The sequence below is a fragment of the Canis lupus genome, chromosome 30, assembly GCF_011100685.1.
Source record: "Canis lupus familiaris isolate Mischka breed German Shepherd chromosome 30, alternate assembly UU_Cfam_GSD_1.0, whole genome shotgun sequence".
NCBI lineage: Eukaryota > Metazoa > Chordata > Mammalia > Carnivora > Canidae > Canis > Canis lupus.
Window position 1 is genome coordinate 31,868,073 of NC_049251.1, and position 19,760 is coordinate 31,887,832.

Sequence of the window (19,760 nt, forward strand, 5' to 3'; positions counted from 1 at the left end):
CACTTCTTTCGAAAGCTGGACATGATGAATTGGGTAATAGGAAATGAGATGAGTAGGCCTTGAGTAGGAGGTAAGTAGGCCTTTACCTGGCTAGGAGTTGTACTGTGTTTACTGTAACTGTAGGTATCCGACAATTCAATTTCCTCAGCTGTCTTTGCTTTTGTCCCTCCTGTGGTCTTTGGATTTCCCTAGAAACTCTTTCCTTTCTTTCCCTAGAAACTCTTTCCTAGCCTTGAAGTCCTCTCATCTGTGATCTTCTGTTATACACAGAAGATCTATATGCCTGTAGATGTAGGGTGTTGGAGGGACACATTCAATACTCCTTGATCTGGCCTCCCATCTTTAACTGGGTCTGTTCCTCCAGACTGTTACCTTCACAAGTCTTTCTTGGTATCCCCCTCAGAGGTGAGACAGGAAGAATGGAGGGGGCTGGAGTTAGCTAGTTGCCCTTTCTCAGGCCAGATAATAATTTTCCTTGAGAGCTGGCCTTTAATACAGAGAACAGAACAAGGGACAGAACTCTCTGGGAGTAGTTTGAAATGATTTATTTTCACTCCCCACTGCTAAAAGCAGGAGGGGATTTTTCTCAGACTTAATGGTAAGAACATGGTGGGGTTCCTGGAGGTAAAACTTAGGCAAGTCTGCCCCCCACCCACCAAGGCTTGGACCCTCAGAGTTGTTTGGTGATTGTTTTTTTTTTTTTTAAAGATTGTATTTATTCATTTATTTGAGAGAAAGAACACAAGCATGGAGGAGTGGCAGAGGGAGAGGGAGAAGTAGACTCTCCACTGAGTGGGGAACCCGATGCAGGATTTGATCCCAAGACCCAGGGATCATGAGCTGAACTGAAGGCAGATGCTTAACCAACTGCTCCACCCAGGCACCCCCAGCCCCTCAGAGGTTTGATTGTTTTTTTACCCCCTCAGAGTTTTTAATGCTCAAGCTAATGCACACTGAGCCTCTGGCAATTTGTTAAGTAAAGTTAAACTGTTCTTGCCAATTCCAGTTCCAGCAGGAGGCTTCCACTCTGTAACTTTATCCAGGTCTGTCCATGTGTCTTTGTTTCTCTCCAGTTTTCAGGGCAGTAGTTTTCCCTGTGATCCCAATTCTCTGATAGATCAAAGAAGAATTGCTTTTCAGTTTGTTCAGCTTTTTCTTATCATCCCCCATCCTCACAATAACTTCATGTTGAAATGAAGTCAGGAGTCTACAAACTTTTTTTTTTTTTTTTTTTTTAAGATTTTATTTACTTAGGGACACCTGGGTGGCTCAGCAGTTGAGCATCTGTCTTTGGCTAAGGGCAGGATCCCAGTGTCTAGGGATCGAGTCCCACATCGGGCTCCCTGCATGGAGCCTGCTTCTCCCTCTGCCTGTATCTTTGCCTCTGTGTGTGTGTGTGTGTGTGTGTGTGTGTGTGTGTGTGATGAATAAAAGATTTTTGAAAGATTTAAAATTTTTTAAATTTTAGATTAAAATTTTAAGATTTTTTAAATCTTTTTAAAAAAAGATTTTATTTATTCATGAGAGACATGGAGAGAGAGGTAGGGACATAGGCAGAGGGAGAAGGCGGCTCTCTGCAGGGAGCCTGATACGAGACTCCATCCCAGGACTCTGGGATCAAGACCTGAGCCAAAGGCAGATGCTCAACCACTGAGCCACCCAGGCATCCCCACAAATTTTTCTTAATGATGATTTTACAAACATGGACATCACAGTAGAGTCAAGAGATTGAATTTAACTGATCTTAATTATTTTGACCATTTTAAGGTCTGCTTTCAAATGAAAAGTTTTAAGACACATATTACACAGTTGTTCTTACAACTTTGTTTTTACACTGCACTCCCATGGAGCTGCCCACTGCTTAATAAGGAGGACCTTTCACCACCTTTGATCCCCAAGTCTTTGAAACTATATAAAATAGCAGAAATTTAAAGAATATAAGTGCTAACTGCTTAGGGACCAGCATGTTGAATATATTTAGCATCGGCCATTCTGTAATTTAGTTTTACAAAACAAAATACAGCATGCTGGATTTTTCTCTACCAAAAAATGTTTTATATTTTATAGTATAGTAATTATGTCAGTCGTGGGTCATACAACCTCAGCCAGAGATAGAGCTTTTCACTCATGTTATAGTGGTCATCATCAGACTCAGAAGTTGCTCTGCTTAATAAAACAAGTGCGGTTCTATAATGGTAAAAATGCTAAAGTTGACCTAGCTTATTGTAATTACCATTAGGATATTTCCTGTAAAATCTAACTTAACTAGGAAGCAAATTACAATTTGTGGTTGTTAAATTCAATTTTAAATTTTCTTTTTCTTTCTTTTTTTAAACTTAGGTTGCTTCCAGCTGTAATTGATCAGAAATCATTTGTTTTCCCTCTAGAATCTGAGGGTAAACTTTGGCAAACCCAAAGACAGCATGGTACATTTCCACATGCCTTTCCAAAAATAAAGGTAGGAATAGAGAAATCCATAGAGACAGAAAGGGGATTCGTGGTTGGGGAGTCTGAGAGAGGGGAGGCTGAGGAGGGACATGTGATGGATATATCAAGTGTCTTTTTGGGATGATGAAACATTCTGGAATTTGATAGTGGTGATGGTTGCTCCACTCTGTGGATCTACTAAACACCATTGAATTGTACACTTCAGAAGGGTAATTTTAAGGTATATGAAATATGTCTCAATAAAGCTGTTAGGGAAAAAATAAAACCTTTTCAGAGTAAAGGCAGGAAATTTATTTTGTGTTCTAAATGAGAAAACATAAAAAAAAAAAAAAAAAAAAAAAAAAATAAATGAGAAAACATGCCACTGGTGTTTCAGATATGTTCATGGCACAGTCAGTTTCTATCACAAAAGTGCTTTCTTCAGAACGCAAAATATATCAAAACACAGTGCCTTCAAATTTTTTAACTAGCAATAATTGCGTCTCAGATAAGCCAATGGCTACCATGCTGCCATTGTGCAAAGCTAGAAGTTTTGAACAGGGCCCTTGGAAGGCAAGTTTCCAGGTGGCAAGGGATAGAGCCCAAGAGGTTACTGATTTTACCTGCTGGAGGCTCTTGCAATTGGATTCCTGTTTCTTCCCCAACTCCGCAAAAGTGGTAACAGCTCACCTCCTGTCAGTGCTTTAGGAACACTAACTTGATTAACCTTCAGAAAGATCCTAGAGGGACGTGCTATTATTGTCTTCATTTCATTGATGGAGAAGCCAAGATTCAGAAATATTAAAGAAATTGCCCAAGATGACACAGCTAGTAAGTGTCAGAGCCAGGATTGTGTGCCCAGAAATACAGCGATAAGCACTGTGGTACCCCCACTTTAAATAATAGCTTCACTGAGGTATTATTAATATACCATAAAATTTACCCTTTGATGTGTACATTCAGTGGTTCTTAGTATATTCACCAAACTTTGCAGCCATTCCATGATACCCTTTTTTACATCGGTGTTACCCATATTTTTCCTCTATCACACTTGACAAAATTTGTAACTAGATTTTTTTAAATGTCTATTTTCCCACTAGAATATAAGCTTAATGAGGGCAGGAGCCATGTCTGTTTGTTACTATACATTGCCAGGGAATTCTCAATAAATGTTTGTTGAATGAAGAAAATGAAACCGTAGAGACCTCTTAGGGTGTGCTCACCCCCATGTAGAATCAGTCCAGGTTCCACTACATTCCCAAAGCAGCCTGCTTCTACCTTCATCACTGTACTTCTTACATTGAGTTGTTCAGCGGAGTATTTACTATGTGCCAAGAACTGTCAGAGACACACTGTGATAGACGATGCCAGGTCCCTGCTCTCAGAGCTTGTGTTCTAGTTGGTGGAGCTAGATCGTTGATAAGAAGACACCAGATAATAATAAAGGCTCTCCTGATAACACAGAATGCCTTGATAAAGGGAGCTTGAATTTCTTATCTCCTTACTATTAACTCTCTGCCTCTGTTAAAAAAATTTTTTTTCTTAAGAATCTCACGAGGATCACTGTTGGTCCACAAGTGGAAGATTAGAGCTCTCTGGTTTATAAGGCCAATGAAACAAACTATCTGAAATTAGGACTATTTAGAATATATGGCTGCTATTATTATTCCAGGGGAAAAAAAAAAAACTATCACCAGAAATTTATTTTCCTGAAAGAGTTTTGAATCCTGGCAAATGATCACAAAGATAAGAAATCTTATGTGTTGAACATAACCCTGGAGTTCTTGTAAATACTGTTAGCATGGGTGAGCTTCATTTAAAAGGGGCACGAACTGTTTCCTACCCAGACTTTACCTCCTGGGCCTAGATCCCTATTGTTGTTTTATTTCTAATATCAGTGACATCTGCTTAAAAATGCATAACCACTGACACACAAGACAGCCCTAATTTTGCATTGTAAACTCAATGACAAACAGTGCTGTTTTGCCAGCTGTTCCTGCAAGCCTACTATACCAACTTAAAAGCTTGTATTATTAAGTAGCAGTGAAATCCAACTGGGATATTGCCACCTTTAATTGCCTACTGCCAACCTGTTCAACTAGGTAAACCCCAGTTGTTTCTTTAAGCTCTCTTTCTCAAAAGTAGATAACTATCTTTGGAATTCCACTTCATGCCAAAAAACTTACACAACAATTAGGAGTTGCGCAATTATAATTCCAAGTCATGATTAAGAATTGTTTCTTTGGACAGCTATATGCAAAAGAGTGAAACTGGACCATTTTTCACACCATACACAAAAATAAACTTAAAATGGATTAATGACCTAAATGTGAGACCTGAAACCATATAACTCCTAGAAGGAAATAGGCAGTAATCTCTTTGACTTTGGCCTTAGCAACATTTTCTTAGATGTGTCTCCTTAGGCAAGGGAAACAAAAGCAAAAATAAGCTATTTGGATTACACCAAAATAAAAAACTTTTGTACAGCAAAGGAAACCATCAACAAAACACCAAGGCAACCTACTGAATGAGAAAATATATTTGCAAATGATAAAGGGTTAATATCCAAAATATATTTAAAAACTTATACAATGAAACACTAAAAAAAATAATAATGGGCATTACATAAAAACTAAAAATGGGCAGAGCACCCGAATGGATATTTTCCTGAGGAAAACATACAGACACCCAACAGGCACATGAAAAAAATGATCAATACCACTCATCATCAGGGAAATGCAAATCAAAACCACAATGAGATATGACCTCACATCTGTCAAAATGGTGAGAATCATAAAGATAAGAACCAAGTGTTGTGAGGATGTGGAGGAAAGGGGAACCCTGGTGTATTGTCGGTGGGAATGTAAATTGGTGCAGCCATTGCTGAGAGCTGTATGGAGGTTACTCAAAAAGTTAAAAATAGAAATACCATATGATCTAGTGATTCCACTACTGGGTATTTACCCAAAGAAAATGAAAACACTCATTCAAAAAGATACATGAATCCCTACGTCTACTGCAGTATTATTTACAATAGACAAGATATGGAAGCAGCCCAAGTGTCCATCCACAGATGAATGATAAAGAAGAGGTGGTGTGTGCCCCCCCCACAGTGGAATATTACTCAATCCTAAAAAAGAATGAGATGTTACCATCTGTGACAACATGGATGGACCTCGAGGGTGTTATGCCAAGTGAAATAATTCAAACAGAGAAAGGCAGATACTATATGATCTCCTATGATTTCACTTCCATATGGAACCTAAAAAACCAAGTAAACAAACAAATACCAGACTCTTAAATACAGAGAATAAACTGGTGGTTGCCTCAGGGGAGGTAGATAGAGGATGGGCAAAATAAAGGGGATTAAGTTGTACAAACTTGCAGTTATAAAAAGTAAGTCACAGAGATGAAAAGTACAGCATAGGGAATATAGTCAATAATATTGTAAAAAAAGAGAATTGTTTATTAATCTTTTTTTACATTTGAAAAAGCCATATTGTGATGACTTTTCTTTACAGTGTGTCTTTGTTCCACATCAACTACCATCTCAACCTCTCTTTGGGGTACCTTAGATTATAGGCACACGTGTACTCGTACAGATAAATAAATGATTTGAAGTAAAAACAATGAAGGAGGAAGTGGAGGAAAGAAAAGAAGAAGAAAAAGTTCATAGGCCAAGAGAGTATTTGATTTTCTTGTTGTATCTGGCAAGCTAATTCCTATACTGTTCAGATCAAGGACCTACTTACAAGCATGACATAGTTGGTTATGTTTGTGGGGCAGGAAAGATAAACCCATCTCATTGCTCGAGAATTATTCCCTATATTAATTCCATAAAATGGATGCCTTAGCAGTCAAACAAACCTAAAAAACTGTGATCTAATACAATGCAGCATTGTGCATTATCTGTATCTAAGATGGGAACACTCTGATTTTGTGATTTTGGATTGAATTGAGAAAGTGGTTCTCAAACTTTAATCAAAAAGGTTTTAGACAGCCCAGGTGGGGGTGGCTCAGCGGTTTAGCGCCGCCTTCAGCCCAGAGCGTGATCCAGGAATCCCGGGATCGAATCCCACGTCAGGCTCCTTGCATGGAGCCTGCTTCTCCCTCTGCCTGTGTCTCTGCCTCTTTCCCTCTCTCTGTGTCTTTCATGAATAAATAAATTTAAAAAAAAAGAGGTTTTGAGGACTCTGGACATTATGAAAAATAAAATGGTAAGAGATGAGAAAAGAGAAAAGAGCAGATAAGGGTTACTTCCCAGATTGTCGCTCTGAGTCCTGCCTCACTTAGCAGTTGGTGGGTGGCAGGTTTTGCCTATGAGAAGGTAGTTGCAGGCAGGTCTGGGACATGTCTGGTGTCCAACCTGGATGCCAGGTGGATGAGCCAACCACTGTGAGCTCTGTCTTCTCCCAAGAAGCCAGGCTTTACGAGCACAGCAACTTTTAATAAAATACTGCTTCTTATCAATGGCTTTTTATTGAAAGGTTTTGAAATACATACCTAATGACATCTAACCCCTTAATGCTTTAACAGGATCTTTAAAAATGAACATATTCTGGGCGGGCTCAGTTGGTTAAGCAACTGGCTCTTGGTTTTACCTCAGGTCATGATCTCATAGTTGTGGGAGTGAACCCCACTTCAGGCTCTATGCTCAGTAAGGAGTCTGCTTCAGATTCTCTCCCCTGTTTACTCTCTCTCTTTCTCTCTCAAATAAAGTCTTTTTAAAAAAGAGCATATTCCCAAAAAAAAAAAAAAAAGCATATTCCTACTTGCCCACAATAACATTATCGTACCTAAAAAATGAGAAATAAGTTATGAATATAATAAATACTCAGGTCACACTTAAATTTCCCCAATTAATTCTCAAATGGCTTTTACCAATCCTTTATCCAAAGCTGGATCTGCTAAGATATATTCATTGTATTCGATTATTTCTCAAGGCTCTAATAATCCAAAGCAGAGATACTCTGTTCAGTTCATGGCTATAATCCGTACCCTGCCCTAAGTAGGCTCTCAGTAGAGGACAACATCATGGTTAGAAGTAGGAGTTCACAGCTTGGCTCCACCATGTCCTACCCGTCCCTTGGTGGGTCACTTAGCCTCTCTGTGCCTTAATTCCTCATCTGCAAAATGGACGTAAGGACAGCCCCTACCTCATAGAGCTGCTGTAAGGATAAGTGAGTTAACACATGAAATGTGTTTATAACAGTGCCCTATATGCGGGTGACTGTTACACAAGAGTCAATTCTTATTATTTGCTAATGAATATTTATCAACCTCAATGATGTACTTAATATGTGCCAGACACTTTAGGCATCAGCCAAACCTCTCTGCTCTCATGGAGCTTACATTCTAGTTGGGGTCGGGCAGTCATCAGGAAAAGAAAAAATGATTTGCAAAGTAAATATATAGTATGTTAGTTGGTGAGAGAAAAGCTGGGGGAGGAACCTAGGGACATTGGATGGTCTCATCTGTAAGGTGACACTTGAGCAGAAATCTAATGGACATGAGGGAATATCTTTGGCTATTTGGAGGAAGAACATTCCAGCCAGAGGAAACAGAACATGTAAAGACCCTGCCTTAGGAGTACGAATGATGCGGCAAGGTTGGGGTTTGAAGCAAACGGCCAAGAAGGAATTCTTGAGATGTCTTAGGTACAAAAAGGTGGTTTTATTAAAGCAGAGAACAACGTCTATGGGCAGAAAGGGCTGCTCTGGGGTTTTGAGGGCTGACCGGTTATATAGTTTCAAGTTGGGAGGGGTTAGGGATAGTGCAAGTCTCTCAGGAATTTTGAAAGCAAGGTCATTTATTACTATTTAGTAAAAACTTAATCATGAGACCCTTCAGATCTTCACTTCAGACCCTTCAGAAGGAGATCAGTGGGTCCTATGCTTGGAGGAGGACTACCAGCATATATCTTGTGGGGTATAAACAAAGGAAGTTTCTAAAGGAATTTTTATGTGTCAAAGGAGACTTACAGGGGCACCCAAGTGGCTCAGTGGTTGAGCATCTGCCTTTGGCTCAAGTTGTGATCCTGGGATCGAGTCCCACATCGGGCTCCCTGCATGGAGCCTGCTTCTCCCTCTGCCTGTGTCTCTGCCTCTCTGTGTGTGTGTCTTTTATGAATAAAAAAATAAAACCTTTTAAAAAAAGAATTATAGTACGTTATGATATTTTAGCATATGCAATACTGTTTTACTGTAACCGGTTACTATTCAATTGGTTTGCACATACATTTTTTAAAGAGGTTTATACTTTACAATGTACTATATCTATAGCTAATGAAACAAATGATTAAATGTGGTATTTGGGGCTATTTCTATCAAAAACAGGCATCAAAAAGGGCCCCTTAGGACTACATCTTCTAAGAATATTATTTCTATGGGAAGATTTGATTAGCTACATATTTATGACTTATGGCATCTTCTCCAGAAACATAAGTTACTTATTACAAGTGCAAAGACTACCCAAATTTTATTATATGGTATTCCATGGTTCAATAACATTTTAAAGGTGGCATTCCAAATTTCTCATGCCTTGCTCCATGGCTTACCAGGAAATACTAACTTCTGGGCATGCAGGAGAGTCATCATTCCCTGGCCGCCAACTCATGAGGGTAGTTTATAGCAAAGGGAGAGAGGTCATAAAATTAGCAATTGGCCCATGTGCCATAAAAATTGGACAGAATGTCACCTTTGGCACATGCTACTGCTATACCCTGATGACTACAGCACTGTGGTATACTGTAATGATAACACAAACATAGTAAAAACAAAAAAAAAAAGCCTTTCATCACTGGTAAGCTATTTCTTCAAATATTTTAATTTTAAGGGTACTATGTGCTAGATGGTAGACATACGTATCTCTGTGCTGTGGGAAGCTCACGGTCTCTAGGTGGGCATTCTACAGTATGAGGAGCGCCATAATAGAGGTTTAGAAAAAATGCTCTGGTAGGGTTAGGGGGGCACACTGGAAGCCGGGGCTTTGTTATTACCAGTAAGTACATCACCTCTAAATTCTGTTTCAAGCACAGCTGTCTGCCCTCTGTGTCCTAGGCTGCCAGCTTGCATAGCACATCCTTACAATAATTCTGCAACACTGTAAGGACCTTCACTGACCTCTCATCATTTCACTATTTATCACTTTTGCCTTACTGTCCTCTTCCTTCTTAGCTAGGTTAGGTTGCATGCCTGTGACAGAAATTGTTGCTTCCCTACCCAAAACCCATGCCCCCTTCTGCATTACTGACAACTGTGGTTTTGTTCAGGGTGGCACACACCATGAGGAAGATCCCTCATTTCTGAGCCTTCCTTGCAGCTAAGTATGACCACGTGTCCCATCTGTCCAGTGCTCACCGAAGCAGCAGTCTCCTGGGGATTGATTCTAGGGAATGTTTTGCTTTCCTGATGAAAGGGTACAGTCAGGGCACCTGGGTGGCTCAGTGGTTGAGCATCTGCCTTTGGCTCAGGGAGTGATGCTGGGGTCTCAGAATCCAGTCCAGCATCAGGCTCCCCATAGGGAGCCTGCTTCTCCCTCTGCCTGTGTCTCTGTCTCTCTCTCTCTGTCTCTCTTAAATAATTAAAATCTTTAAAAATAATAGTAATAATAAAATGTTGGAATGAATGAATGACTTTTGTGGGGAGTAGAGGAAGAGAGATGGAGGTTAGGGGGAAGTCTCCCAGAGGACGTTGTACCTGACCTGAGCTCAAGTTTGGGAGTAAAAGTGTGCCCAGAAGACACCGAAGAGGAGAGCAGAGGACACTCCCAGAGAGGGAACAGCTCACTTACAAGGTGGAGAGAATGTATGGATGTTCATGAGGGAATGGAGACAAGGGGGCTGGAAGGTAGGAAGGGGCCAGATCATGCCCCCCATAAGGGAAACCACTGGGAGATTTGAAAGAGGTAAGAGACATCTCTTAATTAGTGATCCAATGTTCAGTCTTTCTAGAGGTTATGCAGAAGATGGATGGGCAGAAAGGAGACCACATAGCAACCATCACAGAGGTCTATGTAATAATCAAGGAGGGCAAACCAAAGCAGTGCCCATGAGGATTGAGAGTAAAGGATCCGAGAGACAGACAGGAAGTTGCATCAAGAGTGTATCACCCAACATTTTTTTTTTTTTAGATCTTATTTATTCATAAGAGACACACAGAGAGGTAGAGACACAGGCAGAGGGAGAAGCAGGCTCCCCACAGGGAGCCTGATGCAGTACTCGATCCCCGGACCCCGGGAATTATGACCTGAGCCAAAGGCAAACTCAACCGCTGAGCCACCCAGGTGCCCCCAACCAACATTTCTTTACAACACAGCAGCACGCTATGATGGAAAAAGACTTTGAAGTCCGAGACATAAATCAAATCCTGTCTCCTCACTTTGGGGTTGTAGGACCCTGAGAAGTCCCTCAACTAATTATCCTCATTGGTAAAGTAGTAATAATATCACATACTCCCTCATGTCCTTTTATTCTCTTTTTAAAAGATTTTATTTATTTGAGCGAGCGAGAGAGAGAGAGAACCCAAGTAGGGGGAGGACGGAGCCATAAGCAGACTCCACACTGAGCACAGAGCCTGCCGTGGGTCTTGATCCCACCACCCTAAGATCAGGACCTGAGCCAAAATCAAGAGTCAGATGCTCAACTGACTGAGCCATCGAGATGCCCTCCCCTCTTTGTCCTTTTATTATTATTTTTTAATTTAAATTCAATTAGCCAACATAGTACATCATTGGTTTCAGCTGTAGTTTTCAATAATTTATTGGTTGCATATAATACCCGGTGCTCACCACATCCCTCTGGTCCTTTTAAAGACTAAAGCGAATCAGTCGTGCATTAGGACAGTACGCACCTATTACAGTGCCTGGCACCAAATGGGTCTGAATAAATGTTAGCTCTCTTCCCCCAACGTTTCCCATAGTCTACAATTCAACTCCTATAGTAATCAGAAAACAGGAGGGGCACATCTGACTGGAAGTAGTTAAGTCTTAAGGTTTTGTGAACCTGAGGCAGTTAGGCAGCAGCTGGGCAATTTCGAAGCAGCTTGGAGTTAAGTGGTGCTGTAATTGTGGGTCCCTTCCAACCCTAGCAGGGAGGTAAGAGGGGCTGTCCTAAAGCATACAGCGCTAGAGTTGAAACAATAACCCAACAATAAATAGATTTGAATCACACTTTAATTTTAAATACTTTTTACTTTTAAAAAATTGTTTTTTTGGACACAAAAATATAGAATGAAATCCATGTACCAACGTCCAGCATGAATAGTTACATAATTTTACAGTTGTTATTTCATCTCTTCCTCCATATTTTTTGGTGCAATCTTTTTTTGTTTTTTAATTTATTGATTCATGGGAGACACAGAGAGGCACAGACATAGGCAGAGGGAGAAGCAGGCTCCCTGTGGGGAGCTCAATGGGGGACTTGATCCCAGGACCCCCAGATCATGACCTGAGCCAAAGGCAGACGCTCAACCGCTGAGCCACCCAGGTACCCCTTTGGTGCAATCTTTTAAAGCAAATCCCAGAAATTGTATCGTTTTACCCTTAAGCACTTCAGATAAGGACTTAAAAAAAAAAAAAAACCCATAACTATTATCACATCTAACACATTTAACAATATATTAATACCAGAGAATTCCCAGTCCCTGTTCGTTTCCCCCAATTGTCTTATAATTGTTGTTCTAATGTTTGCATGAAGATGTAAATAAGGTCCACACAGTGCATTTGCATCTCAGTTTATCCACAACATTACCCCCTCATTTAAAAAAATGCCACTTATCTGCAGAAGAAACCAGGTCATTTGTCATTGAGTTTTTCTTTGCTGTTTGGATTTGGCTGATTGCAATCTCATGGTGTCATTTTATGTTTTCCTCTGTCCCTAGTATTTCTTGTAAACTAGTGGCTTTGTCTAAAAGCTTGACCAGATTCGGGTAACATCTTTTTGGCAGAAATAGGTCATAGGTGGTGCTGTTTACGTCCCCTTACAGGATATCAGGAGGCAATTTCTTTTTTTCTTCTAAAGATGTTAAGATTGATCAGTGAGTGTGAGTATTACTGGCTTGATCTAGCCTTTATAAAATTCCTCTAATGGTATTAGTAACCACTGATGTTTGCCTAAATACATTATTTCATTAGGGATTGCAAAGCAGTGATTTTTATAAATTCCACCATTCCTTCTGCATTTATTGGTTCTATGAAGAACTGTCCCTTACCAACTCTTTTTTTCTGAGAAATCTATTTTTCAGATGAACCACAGGATAAACGCTTGATACTTTCCCTTTATCTGCTTTCAAACTAATCTATCAATTTTATCAAGTAGTTTTTTTTTTTTTTGCAAGAGGGGGAAAAACATTAAGAACTCATGGGTCTTTATATATATGAAGTGTTTCAATCCGTTACACTCATTATGTTTTGGCCAGTAGGCTCCTGAGTAGTGCTTTATCATTGCAAGATATTTACTGTACATTAGTCATGTCCCTCACAAACAACCCCGTGAAGGTAGGTATAATTACCCAGCTTTACAAATGAGAAATCCAGACCACATGGCTTGAACCACAATTTGAGGTCTATTCTTTCCATTAAATATAATAATGGTTGGAAGAATTAGAGTGTTAAAGGTGACTGGATTCTTCCTTTTTTTTTCTTCTGGTTTTAAGATTAAACAGTAGAAGTCTTTAACCAGTGGGAATATGATATTAAGCAGTATACACTTTAGAAGGCATTACTTGGGGCAAACACTGTTGAGAATAATGTTATGCTGATAATACTGTAACTTAGTAAATAGCCCGTCTCAACTTTGTTTGTGAAGCATTTCGATTTTGATTACTCTGTGTGGGATCTACTGCTCAGATGTATGTCATTTTATGGTCTGCCCATGTCTGGGGAGCTGGTATTACACGCTGCCTAGTGTTTTTAATTCAGAACTTCTTTGAATAGAAACCTTAGCCTCTTATGTTTAAACCCTCGTTTTAATAGCATAAGCTATTTCCTTCTTAGATAGCTTTGTGGGCATAGTAATAAAATAAATACCACAAAATCACTGAGGAGATGAAAATTGAGCTCCCTGCTTCTGTGCAGCCATGTAGGTAAAACAGTAATTGGCTTTGATAATAACTTTTGTTCTTCCAAACCAAAGTCTAAATGAGAGTCACATTTGATATATCTGCTTGTAATTACTATCAAAAGGAGAGAATTCAAGGTTTAGATTGTTTAGTGACATAAAGTAAATCACTGCCTTTTCTTGATCAATTTAAGAAAAATTTCTGAAAATTATTTTTGATATTCATCTTACTGTTGGTAAAAGTTATCTTCTGGAGTTTGCTCTTCTGCTTAATGGAATGATTGATTTTGTTTTTCTTTTTTAAATTGACAACTATTTTTCTTGAAAAAAATCTTATTACTGGGTCTGCTAAAGAAGATTATGCTTTTAAGTGTTTTCCTATATATCTCTATAGGTGGTCTGTGAAACACTTTTAGGTTATGAATGTATTTGGTAGTGATTTGTAGTGAAACCATTTGATACATCAATGTTATTTAAATGTAGGCTCTTTTAATAGGTTTTTAAAAGGAAAATTTCATCATGTGTTATTACTATTTTGGTATACACATGTTTTGGTGCCAAAATAGTAAATATTAGAATATTAATAATTTTAAACAACCTCTCCCATTGCTTTAGAAGCCAACTAATACATAATTGGTATTACAGCCAATTCTTTTGGTCTTTTCTTTGGGATTTCCATTTCCATTTGGATTTCTTTCCATAAAGATCTACATCCATTGCCACAGAAATACAAAAAGGAGCAGAGAACTGAATTTTATGCCACTTTTACCAATGATTCTGTATTTGATAATATCCTCCTTCCACCACTACTATAGCCACACAAAGTTGATGGAGCATAATAAAACTAAGAAAACGGCTATGGCCCACCGAGCCAATGATTCCAGAATTAAAAAGTTCTAACAAAGCTTAGACATGATAGATGAAGCTATTACCACCAGTGTATCCTGGGTTCACATTTTAAAAACACTCTAATTACAGAAACCACATCCAGTCAATATAATACATATTAGCAATTTCCTAATCCTTAGTAGGATGGAAATTATTCTGAAAGTTTAATTAAGAAGAAAAAATTATGTTCAGGTATTAATTTCAATAAAAGAAGCACTCCGCTTCCATGCAAAAGCCCTGGAGTAGTGCTGTGAGTGTGGGTTACCCATAGAAGGAAAGCGGTTTATAAATAGGCACTGCATTGTTTTTGCAGCCCCTGTACTTTCAGGAGAAGGAAAGAGATATGCTTTACTTGCAACCTGTATCCCTGCACGGGTTAAATAAAGTGGACAGCTGAGGGCAGTTATTTAGAGATTTGGCTTAAAAACTGCTATTAAAAAAAAAAAAAAAGGTTTGGAGTCTGTGTTAAAAAATAACTTATCTGGACAGCCACACATTCCGTAGGTAGTTCTGGAGGCTTCCCCCTCACTTTGACCTTAGGCACAGCCCATTTATGAATGCGTATGATCAAATAAATAACTAGTTCATGAACTAATCTTCCTGATTGCCACAACCATCTTAACAATTGCACTAGATCACCCCCAGAACTAAGACTTTCTCAAAGGAAATTTTTTTTTAATTGCTCACAACACCTCCTTTTTCAAAAAGTCACAAAGGCTGGGTATTTTAGGATTCCATTTTTATAAAAGGCCCAGAATGAGTACATCTAAGAGATAGAGAGTAGACTAGTAGTTGCCAGGCCCAGAAGGAGGAGCAAATGGGGAGTGATTATTAACGGGTATGAGGTTTCTTTTGTGGGGCAGGAAAAATGTTCTGAAATTAGTAGTAGTGTTTGCCCAACTTTGTGAATATACTAAAAGCCACTGACTTACCTACTTTTAAAGGTGTGAATTTTATAGTATGTGAATTATATCACATGGCCTCAGAAACTCTCGGTAATGTCAAATTTAAGTGTCAGCTTACCTTTGAGCACCAAATCATAGAATGCCAAAGCTGGGGAGGGTGTGTATGGCAGGGGGTGTGGGGGCGGAGGAGGGTAAGGGCAGAGTTTGGAGGGTAGGGGTAAGGTGAATAGTTCTTCAAGAGACGCTCAAGTCTAATTGCTGCATTTTGCAAAGAAACTGACTTTCAAAGAAGGAAAGTGACTTACCCAAGGTAACACGCAAGCAGTCCAGGGGAAGGCAAGACTGGAACCTAGCTCTCTCCTCTTTTTCACCACCACTGTACTATCTTCTCTGGTGGTTTATAGTTAGGCATCTCAGCAGTAACTAATTTGAATTATTTAAAATGAGGAACACCTGGTTCAAGCGCCATCCTTTTATTTTTTTCTAATGAACGCACACGTTTTTCCTATAGATAGCAAGATCCCTGTGAAGGAGTAAATAAATGTGTTGCGGTAAATTCACCAGTCCAAAGTGAGATTTACCTGTAAATGTCCCTTGAGGAAAGTGGCCACATTAGCAGACCAAGAGAGCCCTCTACCTGTGTATTTGTAGTATAGATTTCATTGGCAAAATCCTTGACCTGGAAAGCTAAAAATAAATCGAGACCAGGTAATCTGGTCCTTTGTCCACCTTGGTTGGCTTCTGGTATTATTTTGGAGCAAATGAGTGGTGTCCAAGGATATATTTGTTCGAGTAATAGGATACACAGAGGAAAATCTACAGAAAGTTCCTTTTCTGTGAATAAACAGACCAATTAGCAGCCTATATATATATGTATATATATATATATAATTTTTTGCAATAAGAATGACGTTAAAATAATTATTTTCAAAGAACTTCACATTCCTTTGAGAATATTTATGTCAGTAAGCATTTTTGTTCATTCAGCATGAAAGTTTCATTGTTTCTTTGTTTCAGCGAAAGATAGGGTTGAATGTAAAAATCATGCAGGATCCTGAAAACATTCACCACAGAGCTGCTGTAAATGCGAACTATGGAATCAGTTTGCCATATATTAATCAGAGAAAAGCATGTGTAAGTAATGAGTTATTTTAATGAGCTCTTAATTTTTTTTTAAGAATCAAAAGTCAGATATTTTAGAAGATACAATGTAGATTTTAAGTAAAGATTTTGATCCTTAGAATTTTGGGGGGATGAAATGGAGAGGCTTTCATCCTGTTTATAATCACAAATGATTAAAACTGTGTAAATCTATTTTTTTAAAGATCTATTTGTAGCCCATTCAAATTTCTCTGTTTTAGCTGATGTTCCTAAATAATCTGGTATCATAATTTTAACAAGGATGAAATAATTTAACAACAAAAAGAATGAATAGAGAAATTTTACATATTTTATTCTTCGATAGTTGGCTTACCACCAGAAAAAAGAATACAGCAGCATTGTATCGGCTTCAATGGCATATAATCATCCAGGACATAAAAATTAAGAATATTATTCTAAATCTGAAGCAAGTATGGATTCATTCTCTGTCAGCAAAATTATGGGCGGGAAGAATAATCAAATGGAAATTGGCATTAAGTGATCTCAGAGTCTGTGCCTATATTTGCCATTGACTGGCTGCAAGGATTGCGCTTTCTATGTTGTGGGTTTTTCTTAGGAGATTTAAAAGTAGTGCTTCATTTTCATTGAGAAATTATTTGATTTGTGATTATTTCTAATACTGAAAACAACCACTGAGGTGACACCTATACATTTGTAAACACATTCTTAACCTTTGGCTTCTCTCAAAAGCTCTTAAATGTACACTTTGGGAAAATCAAAACTAAAAAAAGGTGCATTTTAGAATTAGATTGCAAAACCATTTCTAACCAGCATTAATCTTCTAAATTTCCTGCACAGACATTTTCATCTGCCTACTTCATTCGTGTAACTCTGAAATATATTTTTTAGTTTCTTTCTTTGTGCTTTATGTTATTCTAACAGGTTTGGCTTAAGAGCACTTTATCACAGAAATACTTCTATAGCCTAAGAAATAACCAGAAAGTTAGATATTTTTATTTCTGCTGAAACTTTATTTAAAATGTCACTGTGAATAATGTGAAAGGGTTTTTATCTGCTTCCCATGAGCCCAAAGCCCTTGAAATAAAAATATTATTTCTCTGGCTGCACAGACGGAAGCAGATTTCTCTTGTGTTGTTGTTGGTTCCCCTCCTTCAATCTAGAATTAATATTGGCTTAGCTGGTGGAGTGCTGAGGCTTTGTAGCCCAAGGCAACTGCTGCATTTCCAGCAAACTTTTCCTGATGAGTATGGAATCAAAGTTTAAAAAGGCACATCTCTAGAGTTAGAGAGGATTATGCTTGATTTTAATGAATGTGAGTGACAATTCAGACATAAACAAGAATTCAAAGTTATATCCAAAATTTGGGGCAGAACCTTAGCCATTTGTTATATTTTTTCCTTAATTCCTAAGAGGATGAGTGCTTTGATTATTGTGCCCATGAACTTCAAACACAGAGGGTTTGGGAAAGCACTTTGCCGTGCATGATATATAGATAATATACACTCATTTGATGTATTAAAGATCCTTTTTTTTCCCCACTAAACTTGACTCCATGAAAATCTACACCAGAGGGCTTCAGAATGTATGTACCTTATATACATTTTGCTCAATCTGACTGTTAGCACTTCAATCAAAATAGTTGATACTATCGTTTCGTGTTGTTATATGTATATATGATGGTAGTAACTGAAAATCAGTATTTTCATTTTGGATTTATAAAAAAAGAAACACTGTGCCCAAAAGTCCCGTTAGAGAAATATTCCGGTATTGGTTTTAAACAATCACATAGAGCATTTGGGAACAGATACAGTCGTGATTTACCACTTAACAAAAATGTTTTTGAAAGCCCTTCCCCAAACTGAAGCGATGTGTCTAGTGTTGTGATGTATAGTTAATTAGAAAGGCAGCATCAAGGCTAATCGCTTTTTAGAGCTACTCTAAACACTCCAAGGGGATGATGATTTGGCTGCCGAGGGCCATGTGTTTCTTACTTCTTATGAAATTTGTCAAAAGCCTGTAAATAATCTTTGACATTTTTGACAGAGCAAATTTGAATATGTAGTTGATTTACATGATTAGTTCCTAGAAACTGGTATTTTCTCCATTTTATGAGAAGTATATCCTTCTTGATCATAAAGGGGCTGGTGCAGAGATTTTAGAGCATTGAAAGTACATATACCCTAGACACACACGCACGCCTTCAGAATTTTATATCCTGTTACTATATGTAAAATCAGTACTTTTACCAAAAAAGTACTAAAAGTGGAACTCACTAATGATTTTTTCCAATATCTTAAATCTGCCAAATTATACAATAACCACAAGAGCCCTCTAACAGGTTTTAGAGTAGAGCCTCAAAGGCAGGGAGAGACAAGAAATCTCTGATAAATCAGCTTTGTACTTCCTCACTGACATGCAGTTCCAGTTAGACTTTCCAATGCAACACGCTACACAAAATTTGACTTTGATTTATTTCACTTAAATAAAAAAGGTTTCTTACAAGGCTTGAAACATGTATCTGTTAGCATGAATTTTAAAAGAACAATTATGAATGCATAACAAAATAGCCAAACAAAACATTGCTTTGCATCGCTGCACAAATAACTCTGATTATAACTGTTATGACCTAGAAAAGAATCGTAAAACCATTTTTCTTGTTGGCAACATATGAGTTGCTGTAGAGTTATATGCAGTTCTTTGGTCCCACTTTCCAAATAAATAAATATATAATGCAATGTAAACTTAGAATCCTTTATTTATTCATGAGGTTGAATTTAATACTATTATGATTTCTCGATTTTATGAGTCATACGTTATGCGGTGTTTTTCACGAACTTAGTTGGGTAGCAACCACACTTCACAAATCATAGTTTCATTCTTTACTGTTTCACTTGGGGTGTACATAGTAATCTCTCTCGTGAAAGTACATCCATTTCTGAAATGATAAAGTAATGAAAAGTGAGGCAATTGTGTTCGTGTCAAATGATTAGAAGAAGCACCAGAAGAAAGGGGCGGGGGGGGGGGGGCTGTGTTTGGAGGGGCGGGGTGGGGAAGAAGGACTATTTCAAAACATGATTGTGTTTTAAGCCCATGCATATGGCCACAATTACAGTCACAACGTAATTTGGCAATGGTAGCAGAATTAGATTTAAACAAATTGATGTTACACTGCAGTAATTCAGAATGAGCTTGTTGCATTTATAAACCATAACAAGAAGCAGAGTGAATTAATAAACCCTTCTTGTCACTAAAAATAAAAAAGGGAATAATTGCTGAGCCGGAGTTAACAGATGAGTATAGTCAGCATCCTTTCAGCCTAGATACGAGAAAGTGAAGGTCACCCCCATCTCGGATGACAAAGA

General features: G+C 38.3%; 1 protein-coding gene across 1 annotated transcript in view; it reads left to right on the top strand.

Moving 5' to 3' along the window:
• The window catches only part of IQCH (IQ motif containing H), a 208,541-nt gene that overhangs the window by 18,650 nt on the left and 170,131 nt on the right, over window positions 1-19,760 (top strand). The window contains 2 exon segments of the mRNA XM_038580790.1: window positions 2,341-2,458; window positions 16,294-16,410. Of these exon segments, the coding sequence (XP_038436718.1) occupies window positions 2,341-2,458; window positions 16,294-16,410 (235 nt within the window).